The following is a 25623-nucleotide window of genomic DNA, read 5'->3' as shown; positions in this document are numbered from 1 at the left end:
GCCCCCTCTCGAAGGTGACTACCTCTACGAATTGATTTAACAAGGAACACCACCGTATTTCACTTATAATAAGCTATCTACCAGGCCAAACTGGTGATATATTATAGAGTTTAATTCTACACCTAAAACAGAAAAATAAAAGGGAACCAAAAGATGTAACCGATTGGGTAGTAAACTTGTTTGTACTTGGTATATCGAACATTCGACTCGCCCCAAACTAATTCATTCTATCCAAGAAAATAAGGCAGTTTTTAAAGAAGGCACTCAAAAGCGAAAAGTGACAAAAAGAGAGTAACATAAGGAAAGTTCGATCTGGTACACTTGAATGAAACAAGGCAATTAACGAGACAAGGAAAATGACAGACAAGGGGCTCGAGAGGAAAAGAAAATAAATCTCGAGATTCTAAGATACCATGAAGTAGGGAATGTTGAGGAAAAGGAAATAAAGTTGTTTTCAAGCAAGAAACCATGGCAGAGAGAAGAGATCATGAAGAAGAAATGAAAGTTCCCAGCTCAGGACTACACATGAAAACGGAAAGAAACTTGCATGAAGCTCTTGGTTGACCGTTCCGCCAGTCTGATATCTGTAATACCTACTGGAAGTATTCTCGGAGGATCCCCTCCTCCTCAAGTATCTTGATCCTCGCATCCTGTGATTGAAGTGTAGAGAGCACGGACATACACTCATTCATGATCACCTGCTGCGATTGAAGTGCAGAGAGCGTGGACTGATACGCCTCCCTGATCCTCGCATGCTGCGCATGAAGTGTAGAGATTGTGAACTTATACTCGTCAATGATTTTTGAGTAACTCGCATCAGTCAATCTTCGTTCATTCTGTATATCGGCAATAAAGGTCTTCGTTGCTGATCTTTCTTCTGCTATACCCTCTAAGGGTTCCAAGATAAGGTTTTGAAGGTTCATTAATTCCGCTCTATTTATATTTATCGGGCCATCACCTGAAGGATTTGTGTTTTGAATAAGGCTATTCTCCCCTCCACACTAAGTTCCCAGTAGTTGCGTAGAGAGTTGACTGAATTATGTTGGATTTTGTGTTGGCCCGATCTGAGTTTCTTCGTCTTCATCCATATTATCGCTTGTTGGATCCGGATCTTGTAAGTCCGGTATTTTTTTAGCCCTGACACTGCTGAAGACCCCTCCCGATCTTTTCATATACCAGATGAGTTGATCCTCTGGTTGAAGTTTCACATAGCCAGCTATTCTTACTCCATCCACTGCAGCGCTGGCTGGGATATATATACCACCATCCCGCTAAACACTCGGCTTTATAGAGTTGATGAGGAATGTCTTCCAATTTGCTCATGTAATCAAGTACTTTATTTCTTAGTGTAATCGTGCCGTCGCAGGACTTAAAAGGCAGCTTGAGCCATTCGCAGGCGGTTTGTAGGGCTGGGAGGGTTTTTTGTTCATTGCGTGGTATAAAGAAGGAGACTTTGTAGACGTAACCGCCCTCCTGTAATTAGTCATAAGGGATCGCCTCCTTAACAGGTTGCAGCGCCGATTGCATCTTGAAGAAAAGGTCGTAGGTTTTATCAAAGTGAGTCTTGAGTTATACAATGAGGTAGTTGTAGTTTTATAGCGAGGGCCCCAAGGTCTAGTGGAGGACGAGGGGTCGATTGGGGTTGATGATTCCCCCTTAGGTTGTGAAATCTGTTTTTATCATGTGTTTGCATGCGTAACCAGAACAGCTTTGTGGCCAGCACCCCACCAAAACGAATCAAAAGGGTTTTTTAGTGGTGTTGAAAGATGTGTATGATCGGAATAACGATGAAATGAATCAAGAGGCGATGATTATGTATAGGCTTTTGTTGATCAAAAAGTCGCAAAAACGTGCTAAGACCATGTAACCATTAAAGCACTGGGTTTGAGGATAGGCAAGTAGGCACCATAGTAAGCACCACGGAGAGGTTGCAGATGCGTTAAAGAATCGAGACCCCTAATGTTACAGGGTGTTATTTCGAAATTATTGACGCGAGACTGGGTGGTGTATAGTGAGAAAGTGCAAGTAGAATGGATCTTGTAGCCTATATGAAGATTCAGGGTGCGACAACAGGTGCAGTCTGGGAGAGAGACTTACAACCTTGTTAACAACCCCGCAATCGATCGATCACATACCCCACAAGCATAAAATAAATAAAATATCAACTGTATTAGTATAGACGATACGAAACACACTTTCCAGTCGGAATATTTGGTGAAACTGACCGCTCTTCTTGGGACGTTCATACAACCTGAGCTCCAGAAACAAAATCCCACAAACTAAAAAAGAAGCAACAGTCACAAGAGCGAATACCGGATGTTTTAACTATATATATTCCAGGATATGTACTAGTTTCGAATAGAGGACCTATCTCAAATATACCTACGCCATCACAAAAAGGCTAGAAAGAGGATGAGTAGCAACAGAATTCAAAAAGCCCTACCTCGGCTGCTAACGCGCCCAACTTGCCGCTTCGCCGTGACGGAAACCATTTCCTTGGTGGTTCTGTTAATCAGGTGAGTTATATGTGCTGTGCTATATGGATACCACCGCCAATCCTGTCGGCAACGATACAGGCTATTCTGACGGCCATGACTAAGCTGCGGGATGAGTACTACTTGCCGGGACTTGTAGTGTTGGAAAAGAGCTATGTGTCCGAGGAAAACTATGCTCTTCAAAGAATTCCGGGGTTTTATCATAACCGCAGGATTTATTCATCTTACACCATTAGTACCTGAGGCGGTAGATGCCTATGTGCTCCCAGAGGAGAAGCAGTCTGGGCACAGAAAAGAGAGACCCCCTCCACTACATTGCTTATCATTCCTGGCGAAAACTGCCACAAAGGTCTACAGGGAAGTATTCCTACCTGTATTTGCTCCTCGGGTTGTCCTTACTCTTTGTATGTTACCCACATATCACCTTCGATTATCATCAGAACACAAAAAGACACGCACCCAGTCTAGTCTAAGTCATTATGCGAAAACGATACACAGAACACGGCGCCCATCGCACCCGCACACTAGACCCCCGCTCCGAATATCCACCGCTCAATTATCTCCCCCGCCGTCCCCCAAACGAATGATAGCATCTAGACTAAATTCTCATCTTAGTGCACCCTATACCGCGCCCAGAGATGGGTCAGAGATCGAAAAAGAGGGAGGGATTACTACCAGTGATGAATAGCAGAAGACTGAGTGGAAGCAAAATTAAAAGCGCGACAGGCCGATGTCGATAGCTGGTTCTGATTGCGATTGGCCTGAGTAGGAGGATAAATTTTCCGCCGTTTTCGAGGTTTTCATATTGTAGGACAGGTGGAAGAGTGCTATGTCATGGTTCTTTGATTTGAGAGTAGTAGAAATATCGTAACATCTCTCGGCGTGGTTGATTCCTTGTATTACTTATGTATGTTGAGGTTAGGTGAGGTGCATGTTACGCGCATGTGTAATCATGGAACATCACTCGTCTTGGCCCGTCCCGAGAATTCAGGGTCGAACCGGCTGCCCCCTCAGGATAAGGGAAATCGCAGAACGACCGCATACAGAAATTCTCAGCTCGAAGCTGTAATGTAATGCTGGTTTATAGTTTCTCGCGGACTAATAACGGTAATATGAGAGAAGGCCCATACTCGGTGGCTGGTAGATCATGGGCTATCACTCGGTTAGTTTGGCTTTGACAGGGGTTTTTTTTTTTTTTTTTTGTTTAATTCATTAATTGCATGCAACGCTTTGACAAGGGTGCTAGTAAACTGATCTGAAAAGGTTGTAGTGAAAAACAAAAGAGGGAGTTTCTGGAATAACTCATTATCTCGCGAAATGATATCTTTGTTGATGTCTTGGTGACTCGAGACGCGACCTCGGCTGTAAGTGGGGGTGCGCGTTTGCAAATAAGCCAACCAAGTAATGATATATCATCAATACACTTCGGAATATGGCGCCCCAGGAATGGAGAGACAGGGCACGTGTGAGTGATTCTGTTTCTCGACGCAGTTTGAGGGATGTTTTTGGGTGTTTGTTTGAGAATTAATCTGTACACGTGTTGAAAGATAATGCATTTAGCAAACAGGTTGTTTCCTTTATAGTATTTACTTTGAGCGTCGCTGACAAGTATGGAACGTGTTTTTATCCAGCTACATGTACTAGAGGTTACATGTGGCTTTTACACAGACTCGAGTAAACTGCCACACAAGTATACCAGAAAAAGCGTACTAAATGAGACCGAATTCTTATTAATTCATTCAGGTACACGTCTAGAAAACATTACTGCATGTGAATGGAACACAGGAAAACCGATCTACTTGCGGTAAAACGTCTACCGCCAACCGGTGAGAGGCCTTCGGTCCCTTTGGGCATCGTTTCCAACACAGAACACGTTGCCCTTTTTCGCCCCCCAATGTGTACAGTCACAGCTTAGTCAGAAACCACCAAAAATAAATAACCCACTTAAAACTAAGTGCGGACATGTCCTTTCAGCAGGTGTGCGTGGCCTAATGGTCTCAGCACTTACTACCCAACCTGTTACACCGGTCAGGAGGTTCAAATCCCCGCCCGGTGGGAGTTTCAAAAAACTTTTGCTTCTTTTTTGTAAAAATTATGTTGAGCTCTTTTGGAGGAGGAGTTAGTTCCATACATGTATCTAGGCAATCGAATACTTAGCTTGTTTATTTGTGCGAATAACCAAAGTTTGTTCAAGATACTTCTTATTTGTACTGCTTATATGATCGGTATAGAATATTCGCGTTCTGTGCAGTAACGACCATTAGTCAACATGCCCAAAACAGGCCTCTCTTTAGCACAACACAGCGAATATTTACTTTAGTAGTACGCTGCTCTCCTGTAAATTATGGTTCCAGACGTTGCTATCGCAATTTACGTATTGCTATTTCATGTAGCAGGGTTGAATTTGTTGCTGTGCACTAGTATCAACGTGGCCTCTATAAACTCGCCCTGACTTTTTATCCAGATCTACTTAATGAAGGGTGTAAAGGCTTCGAAAAGTCGATTATTAGCTTCAACTACATGTAGGAACTCAATTCCTACTGTTTATACGGCTTGGTTTATCCACACCCCTCATACTGGGTATGACAATAATGTGGTCATTGCCAGCCACAACAGACGAGCAGACATGTATTTGTTAGAAACCAACATAAAAATAATACACTCAAAACCAATCTCAGATGTGCCCCCCCAGCGGGTATGCGTGGCCTAATGATTTCGGCCTTCGTATCTATAGGAACCCGGATCTCTCTTGTTGTCGCAACAGATAAAAATGGTTGTTTTGTTTTGATTTTGAAGCCTGGTTCATGAACGACCAGTATACAAAATTCGCATAGTCGTGCCTGCTCCTCCTCGTCCATTATTAGTAACAACCTCTCGAAAATGTAGCCCTTTCTAAAATCGAGTGATCATAAGCCAGTGCAGTCCACGCGGACACTTGAGGCAAGATTTGAGGGTGCGCTCGAGATGCCTCATATCTGTGTTTGCGTACGCATACTTGTACCCTCGAGGGTGATAAAAAGCCTCCGCGGTCCGAGAGAGCAAAAAGCGGTATTTCGCATCTCTCATCCATTCCTGACCTCATCTGAATGCGGCACATTAAGTGCAAATTGTAGCCAAAAATCGTCATTGGGGGTTCTCAAGAGAAGGGCAGACAGGTTTGGGGCTTTTTGTCCTTTTAGGCCATTATATTTGTTTACTACTTCCGAGAGCATGCATGTCTTCGAGGCAAGAACACAAGGAACAGAAGGACGCCCGTTCTCACGATCATACTATCGAGCATCACCATATGTAGCTTTCCCTCATGCATAATATACCTCCTAGGCACTTTTCCACCGTCCACGCGGGCTGCTTTACCGCTTCATTCCTCATAATTGCATCGTGACGCTATTATTAGTACATAGTACTTCCACTGATTAGTCAGAAACGCTCTCAGAACGTGTCCCCAAGAACCACAATAGACACGTCCTTTCAGCGGCGGTGCGTGGCCTAGTGGTACACAGCACAACTACCCAAACCGTTACACCGGGCAGGTGGGCTCTGAACGACGCTGGTCGTTCAATCCCCCGCTTGGTGGGAGTTAAATTAACTTTTGCTTCTTTTTTATATTTTTTTCCTCGGGAGCTCTACTGGTATCATGGGCAGTATTCCTAGTATCTATAGGCGCCCGTATATCTCTTGTTATTGCAAACGGTGGAAGAGATTGGTTTGCTTAGTTCGTGAAGCTGGTGACGGCCGGTATGTAAAATTCGCATCTATGCTGTAAACACCTGCTGCCTGTTATTCATTAGTCACAGTCTCTTTATAAAGTAGACATTACTAGTAACCATTGCAACATGTAGTAGTTTCTCGTGTAAATCAAACAATTATAAGGTATCGAACCCATATTGTGAATCCACACGAGTAACTTCTCCGGTGTAAATGTACTTTCCTATTTATAGCCCACCTCCCTCCATAATCGTTCCTTCAAAATCACCCATTTTTTACGGGGAACACTTTAAACTAGCATGGTTGGACACATATCCCCTTGTGACAACTCACAGAAATATGATCCCTTTCCTTTTTGTAGCTCGCAGACCCCATGTATGAACCAGGTCGTGTTTAAGTGAAATCTGGCGTTTCCAAAGGGTCGGAACCATTGACGCTTGCCGTGAAGTAAACAACAACACTTGGTTCCAACTGAATCTGCAATTATTCATCCGCCCCACGCGCGTGCTTTCAATATTTGGTGCCTTCCTCCCCGTCATTGATCGGGAGTCCGGTCGGTCGATGCCTTTCCCAATTTATTTTTGTGAGACTTCCCGGTGATGGCATCTCTGAAGACTCCAACGACCAGAAACCTCCACTGAGATGGATCTATCGAGAGCTTATGAGCTCCAGGGATGTTTTCGTCGAAGGCACACGACAGGATGGGCCACAGGTGTATCCATAAACGAAGCCGTGTTTTTACACTGCTCTCAATCATCTCCGCGTCTAGAGAAAAAAAAAAAACTCATTATCCCAATCGAGAGGCTGTCCATGGTTAACAAGGTGTGTAATAGTCGAAAGTACCAGCGGCAAATCATCGATAGGTCGCTCAATCATATTATCCGCCAATTAGTTCATGAGCTCGATATGATGCGAGGACCTATTCGATTCATATTCATCGTACCACCGTATTAGAAATATTTTTTGCCTGGCAGCTCCTGCACCCCCTCCCCACGACTTCCACAACTTGTCTTTGTGGCCCTGCTATTCAATTACGTGGAAAGTAGCTTTTTTTAGTACTAAGTATGTGCGTGGGCAGATCCAGTAAGTTCCAGTCCCCCCGGATCATCATGGATCCTGATTCCTGGCTCTTTGAGATATAGATGAATCCAAAGCCCATCAAACGTATAACAGCTATTACAAGCTCCGCCCATTAGCAGAAACCGACGACTAGCTAGCTGGGTGGTGGATTCACTTGGGGGCCGGTGATCTGTGCCCTAAACATAGCTTGTGGGCATCCATACATTAGGCATGATCTGATGGTTGAGGATTCTCTCCATACGGCGTGGCGATCTCCGTGATGGCGCGGTTGTTAGTGGACGGCGTTGTCAATCCGTGTAGTGATGGACGAACTTTGGAGAACTGTGAAGACGCTTTTCTGGGGCGTTGGTGTTGATGCAAGGCCCAGCTCATTCATCACATGCGGCACGAGAAAGGCTCCCCAGCTGCCAAGAACCACCCGCAATATCAACTGCAAGAGACAGGCAGCGCTGCTCTTAAGCTCTCATCTAATCGTCTGATAAAAATACCATTTATTGATGCCGACAGAATAAGACTTTTTGATGCAGGTATATACCTCCGATTTATTGCCTTAGGCATCAACGTTTTCGAGAAAGGAGTATCTATCAGTACAGGCAATTACAAGCATGAAACTTCACCGGGGAGCCAGCCCCCTATCTCTCTAAATACCATGCTCATATCACTCCGATTAAACCACTAGCCAACCTCTGCCCTAGATTCGATTTCCTACATATAAACTTCGACGGTGGAAGAGCTAGTCATCATCCCTCTCATCCTCTGACAACGCCTCGTCAACACCGCCAAGACTTGACGAGAGCGGGGTTTCCTCTCTAATAAAGACTTTTCTTTGGCTTCCACCAAAGATTAATTGCACCGATCCTTTTCCTCCCATGATTCGGGTCAAATAAAAAGGAGTGACATTTCGCATGGCCGCCCAGAGAGCCGCCATCAACCTCATCCTCAGGGTCTCCTCTTCACTGATGAGGCCCACCCCATACTAGGGACTCTTTCATACAGAGTTCCTTTCAGGGATATCGAGCTCGAAGGTCACCTCTCAAAGACCACCAGCACCACACTCCTAGGTTCCCTCTTCATTGACGGACCCGCCCTCTATGCACTCACGAGGCGTTCAGCTACTCACCCTTACCGTCTGCCTTTGAAGAGGATGTGCGGTTGATGGCAGACCATAGTCATTACAGTTGGGGTTGCAAGATGCATGTTCTCTTTGGTTACTCTGTTCTTTTGTGTTATCCGGAACTTTTTTCCTTCTTTCTCAGGTGGGGGGTTCCTTAGTCATCAACCTTGTAAGAGGAGTGTGGTTGGTAGCATACCATAGTTACTATAACGGGGGGCCTGGCATTGGGGATGGGTCTTTATGCCATAGTCTATGACTGCATGCAGTAATTGTACCTAGAAACAATTTATATGATATAAAAAAAAAAAAAAAAAAAAAAAAAAAAAAGGAAGAGCTAGTCATGAGGTATCACTCGGTCTCGCGGAGCGTCACGTGATAAAGTCCAAACTGCAGCGTAGAAAGAAAAAAGAAGAAAATGAAACCCGCCCTCTCCACAGAAAGAAACCAGCTACCGCAGTCAAGTATACATACACATGTATCAACCCAACTCCCAGCCCAACCCGCTGCCAATGACCAATCCAACCCACCCCCCAAATCCATCCTCTACGATGTCCGCCCAAGACACCAACCAAGCCGCCTTCCTCGAGGGCTACAAGGCTGGCCACCAGTCCGGCTTTCCAGCAGGTTTCCAGATGTCAATGAAAGCCGCTATCATGATCAATGCAAGTCCACCGGCCCCGAACCCACTGTTGAGCACAGTGCCGCCGACCGCAGCACCAACACAGCCTACCGCAGCGCCGAAAGGGCCGAGATCAGAGAAGGGGCTCTCAAAGAATGCGAGACGGAAGCAGAGGTGGAGGCAGCAGAGAAATCAGGGGCGAATCAAAGCAGACATGCCCGCTCCTCTCGCACCCAAGCGCCAGACCGAGGAGAGCAAGCCAGCTATTTCCGCTCCTCGCGCATCCAAGCGCCGGATCGAGGAGAGCGATGGAGACTGGTCTGTCGCTGCGACCAAGCGCCGTTGTTTTGGAGGGCCCGCCGCCACCACTGTCGTCTCTACTGCTCGTTCGGTGCCTGCTGCCGGTGGTTTTACTGCTGCATCTGTCATTCTTGCCGCTCGTTCAGTGCCTGCCGCACCTGTCGTCCCTAGTCTCGTCATGCGTATTACCAACAATGGGCTGGTAACAAGAGAGATTGCGCCTGTAGCCTCCACTGCCCGCTTGGTGCCTGCCGCTGGTGGTTTTACTGCTGCACCTGTCGTTCTTGCCGCTCGTTCAGTGCCTGCCGCTCGTGGTGTCGCTGCCGCTGCTGTCGTCCCTGGCCCCGCCATGCGTACTATCAATAATGAGCCGGCAACAAGAGAGACTGTCAATGGTATCGAGATCACAGGATACATGGGATAGGCGTCCGGCCGTGTCTCTCCCGTTTCACAGGGTCGACTCTGCTGAAGTCACCTTAGGGGTTGGAACTAGTCAAAGGGGGCATTCTCATGAAATTGGCAGTCCGGACGCTTGTATCACATACTATAAGAAATTGATTTTACACGATTTAAGCTCGATAGTTTGGTCTTTATTTCCTTGCTACAATGGGGGTGTCTATTGAGGTGATCATTATGTAAATTTTGGCCTTGTTGTGTTTTTAGTAAGAACCGCCCTGGACAAAAAAGAAGTTTTTTTTTCTTTTTCTTTTACCTGTGTAGATTCCTCCTCCACTGCATATGGACGGGACGAGCGGCGCACTGGGAAATGCTGACGAATGGTGAAACGGACCGAGTTTAAGTCCGAAGCTCGAGTCAATGGTTTTCTATCGTGGTATTGATCATATGTGGTTGTAGCAGGAGATCGAGGACATGCAAAACTCAATTGAGCGCCGAAATTCCGAGGTGGAATACGACGGATGCATTGGTATAGAGTGGTCGAGATAGAATTTCGCACAAAATGGTGGGTGGTGGTGGGAAAGAGAGGAACCAAGGTAGGGGGCACAACAATTAAGGGACAGGTCGCTATTGGTCATGAAATATCACTCGCCTTACAGATTGGGATGATAATTGACAACCCAGCTACATGTATTTAACTTGTTCGATGTATCTACACACAACCACCAACCAACAGCAAGAACGGGAGAAAAAAGGTATAGGAAAACCTGTCTATCCCGCGTTCTCCGTCGCTGGGTATCCCTTACATCTAACTGCTACATTATTATGTGAGGTGATCATGAGGATTATATAGTCAAATGACAATTTAAGCTAATCTGACTCGCCCTATGTAAATACATTTTCCCCCAACCCCGTGGCCGGCACATGAGTACCGGCCATGCTCGGGCATCTAGATGTATTAAGGGATACGCACAGTACGTGACATGACCACATCACGTCATTGACCCACCGCGTGTCGCGATGCATTGCATATCATGCTGGCCCAAAGCTAGGTTGTGGTTGTGGGCAGTTGTAGTCATGGCGCATCACTCGTCTTGGCATTGGCATTCGGAATCGGGCCAGTGTGGCGGGCCGCGGGCAGGACTGGAGGGGAGGGAGGGGGGTGCTGTGTCGGTATGGTTTTAACTAGCTATAGATTGCATGCTGGTTGGGTGGCTACTTGTGGGTAATAGAGAGGTTTTTGTGCACGGTGGTGCGGCGTGTATGAGGGCGTGTATACATGGCAGGCTGGCCGGTAGCTTTTGGTTATTATGTATGTACATACTTGTGTTGCAGGAGACTCAGGTAGGAGAGGCAGTTTGGTGGGTTTGGTGGCTGGGTAGGTGAAGGGTACTAAGCACAGGTGCGAGTGTGAGTGTAAGTTTCTAGCTTACGGACACTTTCGAGGGACCAAAGGTTTCAAAAGCTAGTATAAGCTGCACATATGTAGGGTTCGATATTTATAACAGCACTGTACGGAGAAGAACTATGACCTCCTGGGGGTATTAATAATATTCACCTATATGCACTATATACATATAGCTAATGAACGTTTTTAAAAGTTACATATGCAAGATCTAGAGTAGAAGCCCATAAAATAACCCACCCACACGCAAATTAACCCCCTAGCTACTGTAGCTAAAACCACACCCTTAAAAATACGAAAAAAAAAGCGCTAAAACAAATGCAAAGAGAGCGCACCAAACACCAACCCTACATATGCATCCAAAACACCCTCCCCTCCATCCCCTCTCATCCACCTACACCTACACCTCCTACACATACCTATCCGCGCCCCCCTGCCCCCCCTTCGTCCCAAACCCACCCGTCATCATCTCCACCTCCTCCGCACTCTCCCTCTCCGCAGCCCCCTCCCTGCGGCACGAGAAAACACCATACCACCCCCACCCCACGAGCGCACACACGATCCCCTCAAAGCTGCCAAACAGCACGTCGAACCCGTGGTGGCGGTAGTCGCTCCACCGCGTCGACGCCACATATGTCGCCAGCAGCATCGGCGTCGCCACAACCGCAAAACTCAGCATCTGCGGCACTTTCGGGTGCGCTGATGGCGCGGCGGATGAGGCGCTCCCGGTGGAGGAGGAGAAGGCCGTGATGGTGCGCGCGAAGGGCATCTGCATGCTGAAGATGAAGGAGGCGAGGAAGAGGGATGTGTATGTCAGGCCAGCGAAACTCACTATCAAAACATCACACCGTCAGTAACCAGCTCCCCACAGACACCACAGAAGAAAGAAAAGGGGAAAAAATACTACTAGCATGCCCACTCGGAAAGCTCCTAAACCCGTCCGCCAGCTGCTTACTCCCCAAATTCCCACACACCTCCCAGCTCACCAACCCCCACCCCGTCTGCGCCGCCGCCAAAAACTCCTCGGCCGGCGCACACCGCGAAATCATATCCGGCCGCGGCTTCCCCATCAGGTTCTTGAGCGCGTCCGTCAGCAGCATGGCCATGGCAATGCTCAGCAGCAGGCCCAGCAGGGCCTTGTTGGCCGCGTAGATCCTGCGCTTCGCCGTGGCGGCCGAGGGCGAGAGCAGCAGCGGGACGGCGACGCAGGCGATCGCGGGGATGAGGCCCGCGAGGACGACGAGAAGGGGGGTGGAGATCTTGGCGTGGGTCTGGTAGGGGTAGGCGATGCTGGGGTCGGCGAGGGAGAAGGGGCGGGCGGAGGGGGTGGCCCAGAAGGACATGGAGCCGGCGAAGGCGATGGTGGCGATGATGAGGGCCCAGTCGGCGGCGTAGACGAGGAGCAGGCGGGGGAGGTAGGTGCTTGCGGGTGCGGTCTGGGTTCGGGGCGCCATGTTGAATGTGGTGCACCTGTTTGGCACTGTGAGGTATTTATTTGGGGGGGGGGGGGGGGGGGGGGGAGGGTTTCAGAGGAGGAGGAGGAGGAGGAGGAAGAGGAGGAGGGAGGTGGGTCTTTATGTGTGTGCTCTTTTGTAGTCTTAGACTGTGTTGTTGATAGTACAGCTCCCTCGCCCTCGCCCTGGGATTCGATCCCCGGGCTTGGCCCTCAGGGGGGTTGGGCCACTAGTTTTGCTGTGTTGTAGGGCTGACTGACACAAATCTCCCTGCATGCAGTGTAGATCTCATCCCAGAAACATGGTGCTAAGCCACGGCGGCGACATTCCCGCTTCCAAATAAAGCCTAGGTACTACTACTGCCCGACGCCACAGCATGCGGGCACTTTCTCTCACTCTCTCTCACTCCTCCATCTCCATTCGCCATCTCTGTCTGTGGCCACCGTAGTACGCGGCCCCCCCCCCCCTCAAACACACACGAGACCCCCTGCCTCCTTTGCTGCTGCTGTTGCTGCTCGACGACGACTGCCGTTTGCCCGCGGCATGTGCCGAGATTCGGAGAGCAGCCGCGCGTTGTCTCGCTTCAGAATGAGAAAAGCTTGTGTGTGCGCAGATCCGAATAACATAGGACGACAAGGGTGTGCAAGTACGTGCGGTGGTGCGTCCCTTCTTCACTTGCTGGGGTTCAATTGCGGTGGTGGTTGAATCTAGGGGCCGGGGGGGTGGCATTTGGAATAATTCATACCTCCAAGGTAGAGAGACATATTACGGATCCCTCCCTCGATGCTCTCAATTCTAGGTACATGAGGGAGAAGAACACAAAAGTACAGCTCACAAACATGCTACACACAAAGATAGCCACCAGGATATCCCCTGTCCCGCTCAGCTTTCAACGCATCGTCAACACATAACACACCAATCGAGCACATACCCCCCCCCCCCCCCGGGCCCCTCTCTCATCCTGCAGCTCTGGGAAAGCTTGAAGAGCAACACTAGAGGGAGGAAGGGGGATGGGGGGTTACGTACGCCCACCTGCAGAAAGCTTGTACCATGGGTCTCTCTCCATCGATCCGTGTGTCAAGGGCCATATTACGAGGAGTCTATTTATACCGATCGACTCGACTGACTGACTGACTGACTAGAATAGCCAACCAGCTAACTGCTACAGGAATCCAGGGCTTCAGATGTCTCCGCGGGCTTATTCATCCGTATAAATCCTTTTCCGGTTACCCTCGGGGGGGTGTCTGTTGGGACAAAAGGAAATATAGCTAGGACTTTGAGACTGCGTGCGCAGTTCATGATGTAGTGGCTATGGGTGTTGGGTGACTAGCATGGGAGTAGACCCGCACGTGGAGCTCTCCAGCTCGCCCATTGCTCAGAAATTAACGACAATACTTTGGTGGAGATGTGGGAGACGAGCGCTTCCAGTAGCTACATGTAGGTATAAGGACAGGCTGCATATAGCCCTCAAATACCAGGATAGCAGTAGAGCTAGAAGCAAATACACGGGGGGAGACGTAGGACGGTTTTGGAATACTTGTCAAAGAAGATATAACCTCGGATACAGACAAGCCCACGAAACACTTAAATATAACCACAAACAGCACACGTACTCTCTCACTGCGGAACTACATCCTGATATAGCTCCCATCATCAGAACCCTCAATGGCCAAGAGCCAGAAATAAGAGTTAGAGGAAGTACAGTAAGCAAGCCTTACTTTAGTACCTATAGCCCATCTTTTCTTGCACTTGCAAGTGCTGTTAGATCCCCTTAAATCTACGGGCGCAAGTAGCAGAATGAGCCCTCGTCTCACCGGGTACGAATGTGCGTGTTGTTGGCTCTTTAATTCGGAGACTGTAAGCCCCTTTCCCCGTTCTCTACACTGCTGTTTCCCCAACCTCGCACTCCTCCCCCACACCCGACACCCATCGATCGAGCTCCCCCAAGCACAACCACCACTAAAGACCCCGAGAGCGCCAGAGTGTCAGAGTGCTCCAAGAGCTACAGCTAACCAACCACCATGAACACGCCCCCGTGAACAACAGCGAACCCTCGTTTTCAAGCCCATATTACCGGAAACTGACTCCAGACACTACCACCAACCGGAAACCAAGGGGCGGCAAAATGTGCCCCCCTGATCCAACAGCCCGCGGATCAAGAGGTGCTGTTTCTAGGGCGTAAGCCTTGCTAGCTATGCGTCAGTGTTTTCCCTCGGTGCACCTCACCTTCCTATGGGTATAGCCTCCCTCTGTTAAGCCTCAGGTGGTGTAGTTGGAGTTGCGCGGGGAATAGCTGTTTCTACTTGTACTGGAGTGTAGTCCGTGTATGCGCCGGGTGTTCCGTGACTCCTGTAGCTATGATTGTGGAGTGTGCTGGTGTGGTCTGGTTGTAGTCCTCTTCGGTGCTGCTCGAAAAGAAAGGAGAGAGAAAAAAAAGAAAAGAAACACAAGTACTCCACCTCCCCATAGAAATATTTATGGTCTGGACGCAGGCACTACAAGTCTATGTAGCTGGATGCCCTCTGAGAGCTACAATATCATCATGCAATGGTTAGCTCGGTCGGCGGTGGTGTTGTGCGGACCATGCTAGCTGGGTTGCGCCACCACATGTGCCAAGCCTCGTCGAGTGATGAGTTGTGATGGCAACCTTTACTCCTGTCCACGTTTCTATCAACATGCAGTCCACCCTACCATCTCGCCGTCCCCATCTCTGTAACCCGCACCATCCCCAATATCACCATCTCTCCAACTTAGTAAGAACCAAACCCCCATCCCGCAACTAGCTCCGGGGTATTGGTCTATCGGGTTATGAGTCAAGATCCACTACAAGAGTGCATACCGCCCTTCCAGCGGTCGACCATCCATCCATAAAAGTAAGGATCCTTCTGCAGTAGAAGGGTATGGCTGTCATCGACAAGGAAGCGGTTGCGCATGACTTCCGAAGGAAGGTAACTCTCATGTGAGAAGTAGGTGAGATAACTGTGTGAATACTTGTATAACAGCGACGAGCAGCGGGGGGGCTTATCTACAGGAGAGATGAGATCGAGGTAGCTTTAACAAATGATGGAGGAAGGTACTAACGGATTGGCCTCAGGGCGAAGTAATACCTAATCAGCTTTTTTTTTTTTTTTTTTTCGTGCACCCATTTTCACCGTAACTTAAGCTCTCAAAAGGATAGAGTCAAGACTAGGTCCCAGAGAGAATGTACAGTTCGATTCTGAAGTCAGTTCGAGTTGCTCATGGACCAGACTCCTTCGTGATGGGTGAAGTCCCTTATCAATCTTATCAATCAGGCAAAAGGTCTAGTAGTTCCTATACCACCCAAGCCCCCTTCACAACACCGTGGCGTGGTCGAGGGTAACAGCCTCTACTACGTTGCATGACACCACCGGTTCAACCTGGGGTGGAAGCAGTGACAGAAAGCCCGACATGGTAGCGACGCTCTTGAGGGATGATACTGATCACGTAAGTCTTTTGTCACTCGGGATTTTTTCGTGCTGGGGGAATGGCTATGGGTACAGAGGTGAGTATGAGTTACACGTAGGAGTAGAGAATGCTTCTCGCCCGAGTATTCTTGCTAGTTAGCAATCTTGAGGTGTGTCGGATCCAGGAAAAAACCGTGCTTTCGGGAAGTCACGTGCCAAGCCGGAGCGAGTGATACACTATGACGCAGATAATTTCCATGCGCTCGCTCAAACTCACACCTTCCATCCCCCTGCCATCTCTACCACCCCAACCGTTTTCGATATCAACCCTCCTCCGATAGATCAACCCCGAAAAGCCCATAACTCTGAGGCAAAAATGGGATAATAGCCAATAGCATGCGCAAGTCTAACGAAATCAGAGCTAGAGGCTACGAAAATACGAGGCGCCCAGAGCACCAGCCTAGCATCAACAACCCCGCAAGCAGTTAACCACGCACAAATGTCGGGGCGCATTTAGTTACAACTTAATCAAAGAGAATAGCTGCTCTGAAGCTGGGAGAGGTGGATATGGCGAGAATACATGTTATGTATGTAGAGATGGACTTTTATCTGGTTAAACGAATAGGGAAAATGGTTTATTCCAATCACGTACTACCCATGGAGTACTGATAAAACAGTTGTGACTGTTGAAAGGACATCAATGCGCCGCCAAATCATCAAGTGGTGTTTGTTCTTTCCGTAGTTGACACTCATGGGTTATCACTCGTTCGACAAACAACACCTCGCGTGAGCCCGAACGCACAGACGAAATCCCCAACACGTAACTCCGCGCACACAAGCACACGATATGCACCGCTGTCAAAAAGATTTTCAGGTGTTGGGGCAGATTCGACGGAACACTCGCAGTTTAGGCCCCGATCGCTACCAGACATTTGCTACGCGTCTACAAGCCTTTCCAGCGACGATGCCCAGACACACGCCCACACCGATTACACGTACTTATTCATTAGCCAGTTCCTCCGCACCCACCTCATGATCGCCGCCACCGTCTTTTGTCCCCGGCCCGCCCGCGGGGATGCGGTAACACCAATCGCCGGGAAATCTCGGGGAGACTGGCGATGAGACGTGGTGGTGATGGCAGTCAGTGCGCGGTAAAGTGGGCACAGCTCTCGCCCGTGATGAAGAAGAGTAGCAGGTTCAGTTGGAGATGACTTGACCGGAGACCTCCCGACAGCAAGACCTCATGGCTGGCGAGATGAGTAGATACGTCTCCTTCTGGACGTTCTAATACTCGCAGTCTTCAATGTGAAAGAGGGGAGATGATTATGGAGGTCTTACAGTGGCTGTCTTGCTCTGTATCTGGTGGGGTATGGAAATACAGCGCCTACATATTGCCCTACGAAATGCATGATCAACAAGGGAATTACATGTCTTGCATCAAATCGTCAAGGCTTATATACAGCAGTCCAACTACGCCCCCCCCCCCCCCACCGCCACTTAGTGAAATCCGCGCATCCAATTTTATAGCTAAGATACGATCTGTGTCAAGCTCACCGTGCGCTCTGCACATAGGGAACAACAAGGCATTATTCGAAAAATAACATGCAACCATGAGTAGCTGAATAGCAGGCGGTGTTTTTTGGGTGCCCCGTTGAATCGCACGAGTAAAATCCTTACTACATCTTTAACTTGTCCTTCCTTCGCCAGCGCCGCCAAACACCCATGGCAGGGAGGGGGAAAGGGATGAAGAGGCAATATATTCATATGTATCCTAAATCTCATTATAAAAGTTGTGAAAATCGGCCCAGATAAGAATACGTTGCACTTTCAGGCCTCCGGGTTGGGAGGCACAGGATCTTATCGGAGGATGTGAAGCCCTGTAGTATACATACTTAATATTATAATTGAAGAGAAATCTGAGCTTTGGGAGTGCCTTACCACACCGCTCTATACTATGTACTTATTTGCGATACTTGTGCGCGTGCTGCTCTTCGAATAGAGTCAGATGGGGAGACGAGTACTCAAGTGTTATTAGAGCCAGTACTCAACAATATAACAATATTTGAACGGGTTTATTCAAATTGAATTTCAATCTACATCCGATCACCCCGTACATTAGAAACACGCGCAGGGACACTACAAATGATGTACTCAATGGCCAAAAGACACAATTCCCCACCCATGCACGCCCTGTACGACCAATTCCCCAACGCTCTGCCAAAAACCGAAGAGGTGTCTATTTTGAGATATGATGGCACCATTACTACCACAAAAAGAGCCACGTATTAGTCAGAGACGCCCCCAAAGCGCGCCCCTCAATACCCACAACAGACACGCCTGCCCAACGGTGTGTGTGGCCTAGTTGTGAACACCTGGACGCAACGAATTGCCCATACCCGTCATACTGCGGGCGTGCTATGGCTAAAGGTTCAAACCCACGCTCAGGTATCTTTTTGGACATTTTTTATAATTTTGAATTTGAAATGTCGTATTGCATATTGCCTCGTTCCCTGTATTGCTGGAAGATCTATGTTTTTAGTCAGATACACAGATATCATTTCTTGTCTGTGTTATTGCTCAAACGACTTCTTACTTCTTCGCTTGTTGCGAATGCCACAACTCTGTTTGGAAAGGGGGGGGGTGTTGTGCTATTCTTAGAAATGACGGCACTCTGATCATTGCCCACGAAAATAGCCACGTATTAGTCAGAAACGCTCCCAAAACGTGTCCACAAAAACCACAACAGACACGTCCTTTCAGCGGCGGCGCGTGGCCTAGTGGTATAGGACACAGCGCAACTATCCAAACCGTTACACCGGGCAGGTGGGCTCTGGACGACGCTGGTCGTTCAATCCCCCGCTTGGTGGGAGTTACATTAACTTTTGTCATTTTTTTTTTTTCTTTTATATTTTTTTTGGATTCAGCTCCATTATGTCTGTATACCTTGCTCAATGAATAGCCTATCAGTGAGCTACGTAGAGCTGGTCCTTGTTGAACCAATTCGTGAAGCTGCTCGGCTTTGACGAGGAGGTTATTCTTAGAATGAGAACATGACATAAGGATTAGTACGTCGTAGATTAGTCAGAACACGCCGGAGATAATCCCCTGAAATACCACAACAGACATGTCCTTTCAGCGGGTGTGCGTGGCCTAATGGCTTTCAGCACTTACTACCCAACCCGTTACATCAGGCAGGAGGTTCAAGTCCCCGCCTTGGTGGGAGTTAAATTAACTTTTATCAATTTTTTTTTTTTACAACTTATCTCTCTAAACCCTAATCAATGCTATATAACCGCATATATAAACAGGCACTCACCAAATGGTTGTTGTCGTTGAAGGAAGTGCACGTGTATGGGTATCGATTTAGTAGAACCGGCCGCGATCCACACAACCAAAGCCTCATTCCGAAAAGAACGCACAACCGACAGATTTTCCTAAAGCTCAGAGAAACTTGAATTGATATTTTGGCATTTGTCCCATCAATTGGAGCCTACAAAGCGCGGCAGTGGGCTGGCGAGGGTTCGTTGCGTTACTGCACACAGAACGATTTCTCCGGTGCCCATATGTATTCCATTCTTGAAAATAATTGAAGTACGAAGCTGCGGTTACTAATAGGGGGTCGGGGATACTGTGAAGGAAAACACAAGAAGTTCTATCCTTTGTAGCTACGTTATTTAAATCTTGGGAGAGAAAGCTCGGGATGCATATACGAGCCTAGTGCGCCATCGATCGAGCGTATGTGGCTCAACCACTTCCACGTGCCAAGACAGATACAATCGAGTGATAATTCATGGTCCACCCACTACGCCCTAGGTCCAGCCAGAGCTTCTGAGCCCGAGACTTTAATCGGCACTTACGCCCAAATCAAACGAAGGAGTTGAAAACAGATATGTAAACAAACAGGTTGAAGGTTCATACTTGGACTGTTTTGGGGTAAAAAAAAAAATAAGCGTTAAATAAGGGTTAGATAAGACTTAAATAACCGTTTTCGCAGTAAAACGATATCATAACCCTTAATAACGGCGTGGAACAGATAATCATTACAAGTAGCTTAAGAAACGATTATTTAATATTTTAAGGCTTATATAAATCGTATCTACCATTAATCCTTGATTGAGGAATAAGACTACTGATCTGGTATCCCATCATTGGACCGTAACGAAGTACAAAGATTTCGAAATCGCAACCACACAACATCCTTTCTGTTATTATGTTTGTTCCTTCGACTTTATGTATCAAAACCTTGTGAGGAAAGTGATTTTTTCAATGTGTGTCTTATAGGATGCTTGATAGACAAGTGATGACAAATATGAATATTATTGAAAATCCCTCTTTTTTCCGTTTTATTTGATGAACTATAGTGATAGGAAAGATTTTTTTTGTGATAGAAAGACTTTGCTTTGTCTGAGTTTTGCAGTCGTATTACTATAATGTTCTACATCTGTATGTAGAATGATATTGTCTACTCAGTGAACTTATCGAGGTTCATCCTTGGCTCAACCACGGCAGGAAATGCATCAATTGATGCATTTCCCATACGAAAGCGGCTTGCAAATGCATCAGTTGATGCATAAGCTTGTCGAGGCCTCAATAAATGCATCAGGCTACACATTTGCTGACGATTTTACCTACACCTTTACCTACTGTCGACGATTTTACCTACACTTTTCCCTACTGTCGACGATTTTACCTACACCTTCACCTACTGTCGACGATTTTACCTACACCTTTCCCTACTGTCGACGATTTTACCTACACCTTTCCCTACTAAGTAAATACTGTCGACGATCTTACCTACACCTTTCCCTACTGATTGACAATGTTCCCCAGGAAAGTCGTAGGGAAAGGTGTAGGTAAAATCGTCGACAGTAGTTAAAGGTGTAGTAGGGAAAATCGTCGGACCGCGAATACTACTAGTACTAGTACTGTTCTTGGTATTTCTTGTCTCTACTGATTATTGACTTAGATATTCTTGGATCTCCAGTTCGGCTACATATACCTATTGAGTCAGCTTATACGTATTGCTTATACTAGTAAGTGCTATATATTGAACAGATATAATGGTACAGGTGGTAAGCTCCAAGTCTAAGCTAGATAATCGGAAGGATTCAGGTTCAATCCCTCCACATTCGTTTGTTTTGCATCGGGGCAGGAGTGTTTTTCGGTATGATGCATTTACTAATCTCTTTACCGATGCTTTTACTGATGCCTTTACTGATGTCTTTACTGATTCCTTTACTGATGCATTTCAACCCACTGGCATGATTCAGAAATCCGGCACTGTTTGCATTTCTATTTTCCTGATATAAGTATTTCCCGAACTCTTGGCAAAACGAGACTGTGATGCATTAAGGATGCATTAGTTGATGCATTAGTTGATGCATTATCCACATGTTTTAGGAACAAGGCTTGATTAATTGACTGACGACTTTCACTGATGCATTTATGATGCATTTACTGATGCATTTCGTACCATGGTAGATGTTGGTAGAGAAACATGTCCACTTATTCCTTGATCGTCCTGACAAGCTATTTTGGTGTTAAAAATATGGATATCGAGGGTATAGATTTCAAAGTAAATCCGCCTCTAGCTACGTGTCGTTTAACGATTTCGGATTCGTGTACGCTCCCATCCACAAGAAAATCCCCACTCCGTTAATTACATGTATTTCAGTGTGAAGGTACGTACATGTATTTACATTGGTCTCGACCAATACCTGCGTGCAATATTAAGGGTGGAGTTTTCCCTTCTCTTTTTGGGTTCTTGCGTTCTCGAGCTCTTGAGTTCTCGAGCTTTAGCTTTTGCGCTCTTGCGCTCATGTGTTCGTGCGTTCTTGCGTTCTTGCGTTCTTGTGTTCTTGCGTTCTTGCGTTCTTATGTTGTGTTTTCGTGTTCGCTCTGATTTTGAAATTATGACAAAGAAAATCGTTTCCGTCTTGTCCTTTTGTAACCTATGAGATTTTATATGACATCGATAACGTGCAGACATTTTACGGTGGACATAGAAAGTAATATGGTGCAGATAAACAATCAATTTTAGAGAGAATTGTTGACATCGCCGTATTAACCTTCCTAGTCGAGTTGATCAGATCTATATCCTGTACACGCCACCAAATATAGAGCTTTCTTGATCAATCATCTTCTCAACCATTTCTAAATATATATACAATCCATGTATGGATTTAAATCTGTTTTCCTCAGCCCGGAGCCGTTTTTCTCGCATGATGGGGCTCCTTACCTAGTCCGGGCTGGAATATATCTCTCGCCCATGGAGAGATCTCCGGCTTCTGCCTCGCTGCAAAATAGACCGGTACAGCTAGTTACAACAATCATCCCTTGATGAGGTATTTTCAGTCCCGCACGAGGTGGGGTTAACGTGGCCAGATAAGGTGGCTTCTCCAACTCCTCAGTCCTGACCCGATAAGACAGGAGGATGCAGTCTTAGCTTATGGGTCTGGGAGTTGGTTCTTTGCGCTGGGTTGGAGTTGAAATTGAGGTTTGATATGGAAATCGTTTCGTGGGGCCGGTTTTGAAATTGAGGTTGATATGGAAATCGTTTCGTGGGGCCGGTTTTGTCCTTGGGATTCGTTTCATTGGCGGATTATGTGCACTAAGCACAGTTTGCTGGTTACTTTAAAGAGTCTAGAATAATTAAGTTCTTGGCACATTTTCTAGAATTACAATATGGAACTATTTCGGCTTCATTTCTTTAGAGGCCGGCTTTAGTCCTCACAGTCCGCATTTACCTGCGACATGTATTGTCCAAGGCCACTTTATGTAAGATGGTAGTGTATGGGAGTCGCGTCTTGGTATAATATTTAAATATATACTTCGTAGGACTCAGGCTTTAGGTTAAAACTATATCCCGCTGAAAGTTATAAAATAAATGAATTAACAATAACAACCCCGCTGTAAATTTTAATACTGTGGCTATTGTGTGCGAGTGATAACTCATGACGTAACTTCCTATTCTTTTTTTTTGGGGCTCGCCCCTCCAGGTTGCGGTGGCATCTCTTCTCGTTCAAGTGACATGAAGCTCCAAGCACAAAGCACCTTGATAGATGTCTGCACTGACTGATCACAACGAGTTAAATCTTCGATGAAGAGTTCGCAGATATAAACTCCCTCTCCCTCTCCCGCCCCCCCACAGACAAAATCGCACTACCTACGTACACTCTAAACCCCAAAACCTGATCCGCGCTATTACTGAGAGAAATAGAGCGAGAAGACAAGTTGACTAAGATACAATGGACTTACTGACTTAGGGCCGATGTGGAAGCTCTGTCCTGGTGTAAGCCCCCGCACACTCAAGAACAAGCTAATCGGAAGAGAACTTACAGCATCATTTTCTTTCTATTGTATGGGCTCTGTGATGGGCTTTGGGGTGGTTATAAAGAAAGAGGTCCATCGGTCGCCGGGTATGAAACAGCTACCAAACGAGCCAGCCAAGTGAGAAACGGGAGAAAGGGAGAAGCCGAGGAAGGGAGAAAGGGAGAAGCCGAGGAAAGGAGAAGTGAGGGAATGGGCAGCAGGGCAGAGGTGAAAGCGGGAGAGAAAGAGAAACGAGACAAAGAGACTTAGGCAGAGAAGTCAGAGGGAAGAGCGACCCCTGGTTGTCAGCATTTGCCCCAGAAAAAGCGCTTATTAAAGAGGATATAAATAATGAAGAACAAGGAAACAGCCCCATCACGTTGCTCTCTGAAGAGAAAGAAGGAAGGGTGAAATAAGAAGGCGAGTCAAACCCGCTGGAAGGTTCTTACAATAACTGATATCACCAGATACAATATCGAATGAAAGAAGCATTCTAATCGTGATTTTATTCTAATAGTACGTCTAAGTTTCCTCTCTGATCATGATTCTTCATTCCTAGAATAATATATCTCATGTCTGTCCGCACCCACGATAAGCTGTGTGGGTACGCTGCCAGACACTACACTAGCTCTTCAAATACCGAATTTCTTACCACCCCCACACTAAGCAAAGCCCTCCGACCAATACGACAGGCAATCAATCTCATCGCCTATCTCCTGTATCCTACCCTCAATCTTTATAATCAGGCGCTCGAGGTCATCATACTTCTTCGCCAACTTCAAACGATCACGTTCCGCCTCTCTAGCACCATTGTTGTATCGGCCACTATCTTGCCTGAGTAACTGGGCTACATCACTTTGACTGTTTTGGATCTCCGCCTGTTGCTTACAATATTCATATATCTCTTGTTGGTACTGGAGACGCTTGAGCCTCAAGGCGGCGAGTTTAGACATACTTTTGTGGATTTATTATTTTATTCTACTACCGGTGGGTTGCTTGTGAAGGGCGAATTCTGGAAGTTGAAGTCAAAATTGATAGGAAACCAATGGCTTTTATTAGCTGGGGAAGAAAGAGGAGGATATTTCACTGCCATCATTCGCCAGCGTTCTTCTTGCAGGTCTTCAGACTGCTTTGACACTCTGCTCCTGAAACATGATATTCATCACTGGCGAGAAGAGGTTGGTGTTGTAAGATGTTTCATGATATGCATCATCGGCGAGGTACACCGGAGAAAGCAGCACAACAAAAGAGCGGTGACGGTCACTTCATTCCCCGATCAGTAGTGTGAGAAAATGCCGGATGAGAGGTATGGCTTGATACTGTGGTGGGGGTAAGTGCGATCAGCTATAGTGAGGAAATAGTGTAATAAGGGAAGCTCACAGTTGGGATAAACCGCTGTCTTTACTTAAATGTTTATATACAACCTTGTGACTGGAAAGTGAACGTAAAAGGAACGGAAAAAACTCGGAAGAATCACGGGTTATCACTCGCTTGAAACCACTATGCAGCGTCCAAAGATCTGGACTGCTGTGCCATGGAGATCTGGGCTGTAAAAAGAATCCTCCGGTATCCTAGTATTCAAAAGTATACTTGACTTAAAATGGCTCCCATATAGATCCTTCCTCTCCCTACACAGCCTTTAATAACGCAATTAGTACCTTCACAAGTTATCACTCGGGAGATTTTCACAACGACAGGGCTAACCGGCACAGAATCTGCCAACCAATCTTACTTTGTTAGGGTACCATATTTCTCCACCCTTCTCGGAATCTGATCTCCGCTTATCAGGATCTTTTCCACATCGCGAGAGGTACAAATCTTTCTGCATCAAGCTTCACCGAGATCCTTGATTGAAATTTTGTTGCATTTCAACCACTTCAAGATCCAGACCAACTCATCAATGTGACTAGTATTTCCATAACTTTTGGACAGTCTCTGAGCCTTTGCCGTAGTCCATCAATCGTATATCGTTCCACCCACTGTATCATAAATCAATCTCTGACTCCCGAACTTTGTCGGGAGATGTCTATCCTCCCATCATGCCCACACTTGAGCTCAGGTACGAGTTTGAGGTGACTCAAAGAGTATCTAATTGAGCATCTACTTGCTCCACTGTGAGTCCCTATTGAATATCGTAGAAGAGAGATACTAGAACACGCAGCCCAGAGAGTCTGCAATGCTATCCCTTAGCAGATACTCTCAGGGGTGTTCTTTGGCTGTGATCTTACTATGACTAAAGACGCACATATGCGCCACTTTGAAAGAGGTATTCGGGTTGATTATGTTGATCTGTGTTACTTCTGATGCTTCTTTATGTAA

The 25623-nt window shown here is 46.8% G+C and overlaps 4 protein-coding genes across 4 annotated transcripts; 1 reads left to right on the top strand and 3 right to left on the bottom strand.

Moving 5' to 3' along the window:
* Positions 1-593: 593 nt before the first annotated feature.
* On the bottom strand, positions 594-923 carry LAJ45_07242 (uncharacterized protein; the record flags this gene model as incomplete). Its single annotated transcript, XM_046116800.1, has 1 exon — positions 594-923. One exon carries the CDS (start codon positions 921-923, stop codon positions 594-596), a length of 330 nt encoding a protein of 109 aa, XP_045969835.1.
* Positions 924-8942: 8019 nt separating this feature from the next.
* On the top strand, positions 8943-9737 carry LAJ45_07241 (uncharacterized protein; the record flags this gene model as incomplete). Its single annotated transcript, XM_046116799.1, has 1 exon — positions 8943-9737. One exon carries the CDS (start codon positions 8943-8945, stop codon positions 9735-9737), a length of 795 nt encoding a protein of 264 aa, XP_045969834.1.
* A 1786-nt stretch (positions 9738-11523) lies between these two features.
* On the bottom strand, positions 11524-12568 carry LAJ45_07240 (uncharacterized protein; the record flags this gene model as incomplete). Its single annotated transcript, XM_046116798.1, has 2 exons — positions 11524-11945; positions 12019-12568. 2 exons carry the CDS (start codon positions 12566-12568, stop codon positions 11524-11526), a joined length of 972 nt encoding a protein of 323 aa, XP_045969833.1.
* An 11398-nt stretch (positions 12569-23966) lies between these two features.
* On the bottom strand, positions 23967-24257 carry LAJ45_07239 (uncharacterized protein; the record flags this gene model as incomplete). Its single annotated transcript, XM_046116797.1, has 1 exon — positions 23967-24257. One exon carries the CDS (start codon positions 24255-24257, stop codon positions 23967-23969), a length of 291 nt encoding a protein of 96 aa, XP_045969832.1.
* Between the last annotated feature and the right edge of the window lie 1366 nt (positions 24258-25623).

Source organism: Morchella importuna, assembly GCF_003444635.1.
Source record: "Morchella importuna strain M04M26 chromosome Unknown Morimp01GS023, whole genome shotgun sequence".
In the NCBI taxonomy this organism is placed as follows: domain Eukaryota; kingdom Fungi; phylum Ascomycota; class Pezizomycetes; order Pezizales; family Morchellaceae; genus Morchella; species Morchella importuna.
Note: the sequence above shows the minus strand (reverse complement) of the source record. Positions and strands in the feature narration are given on the sequence as shown.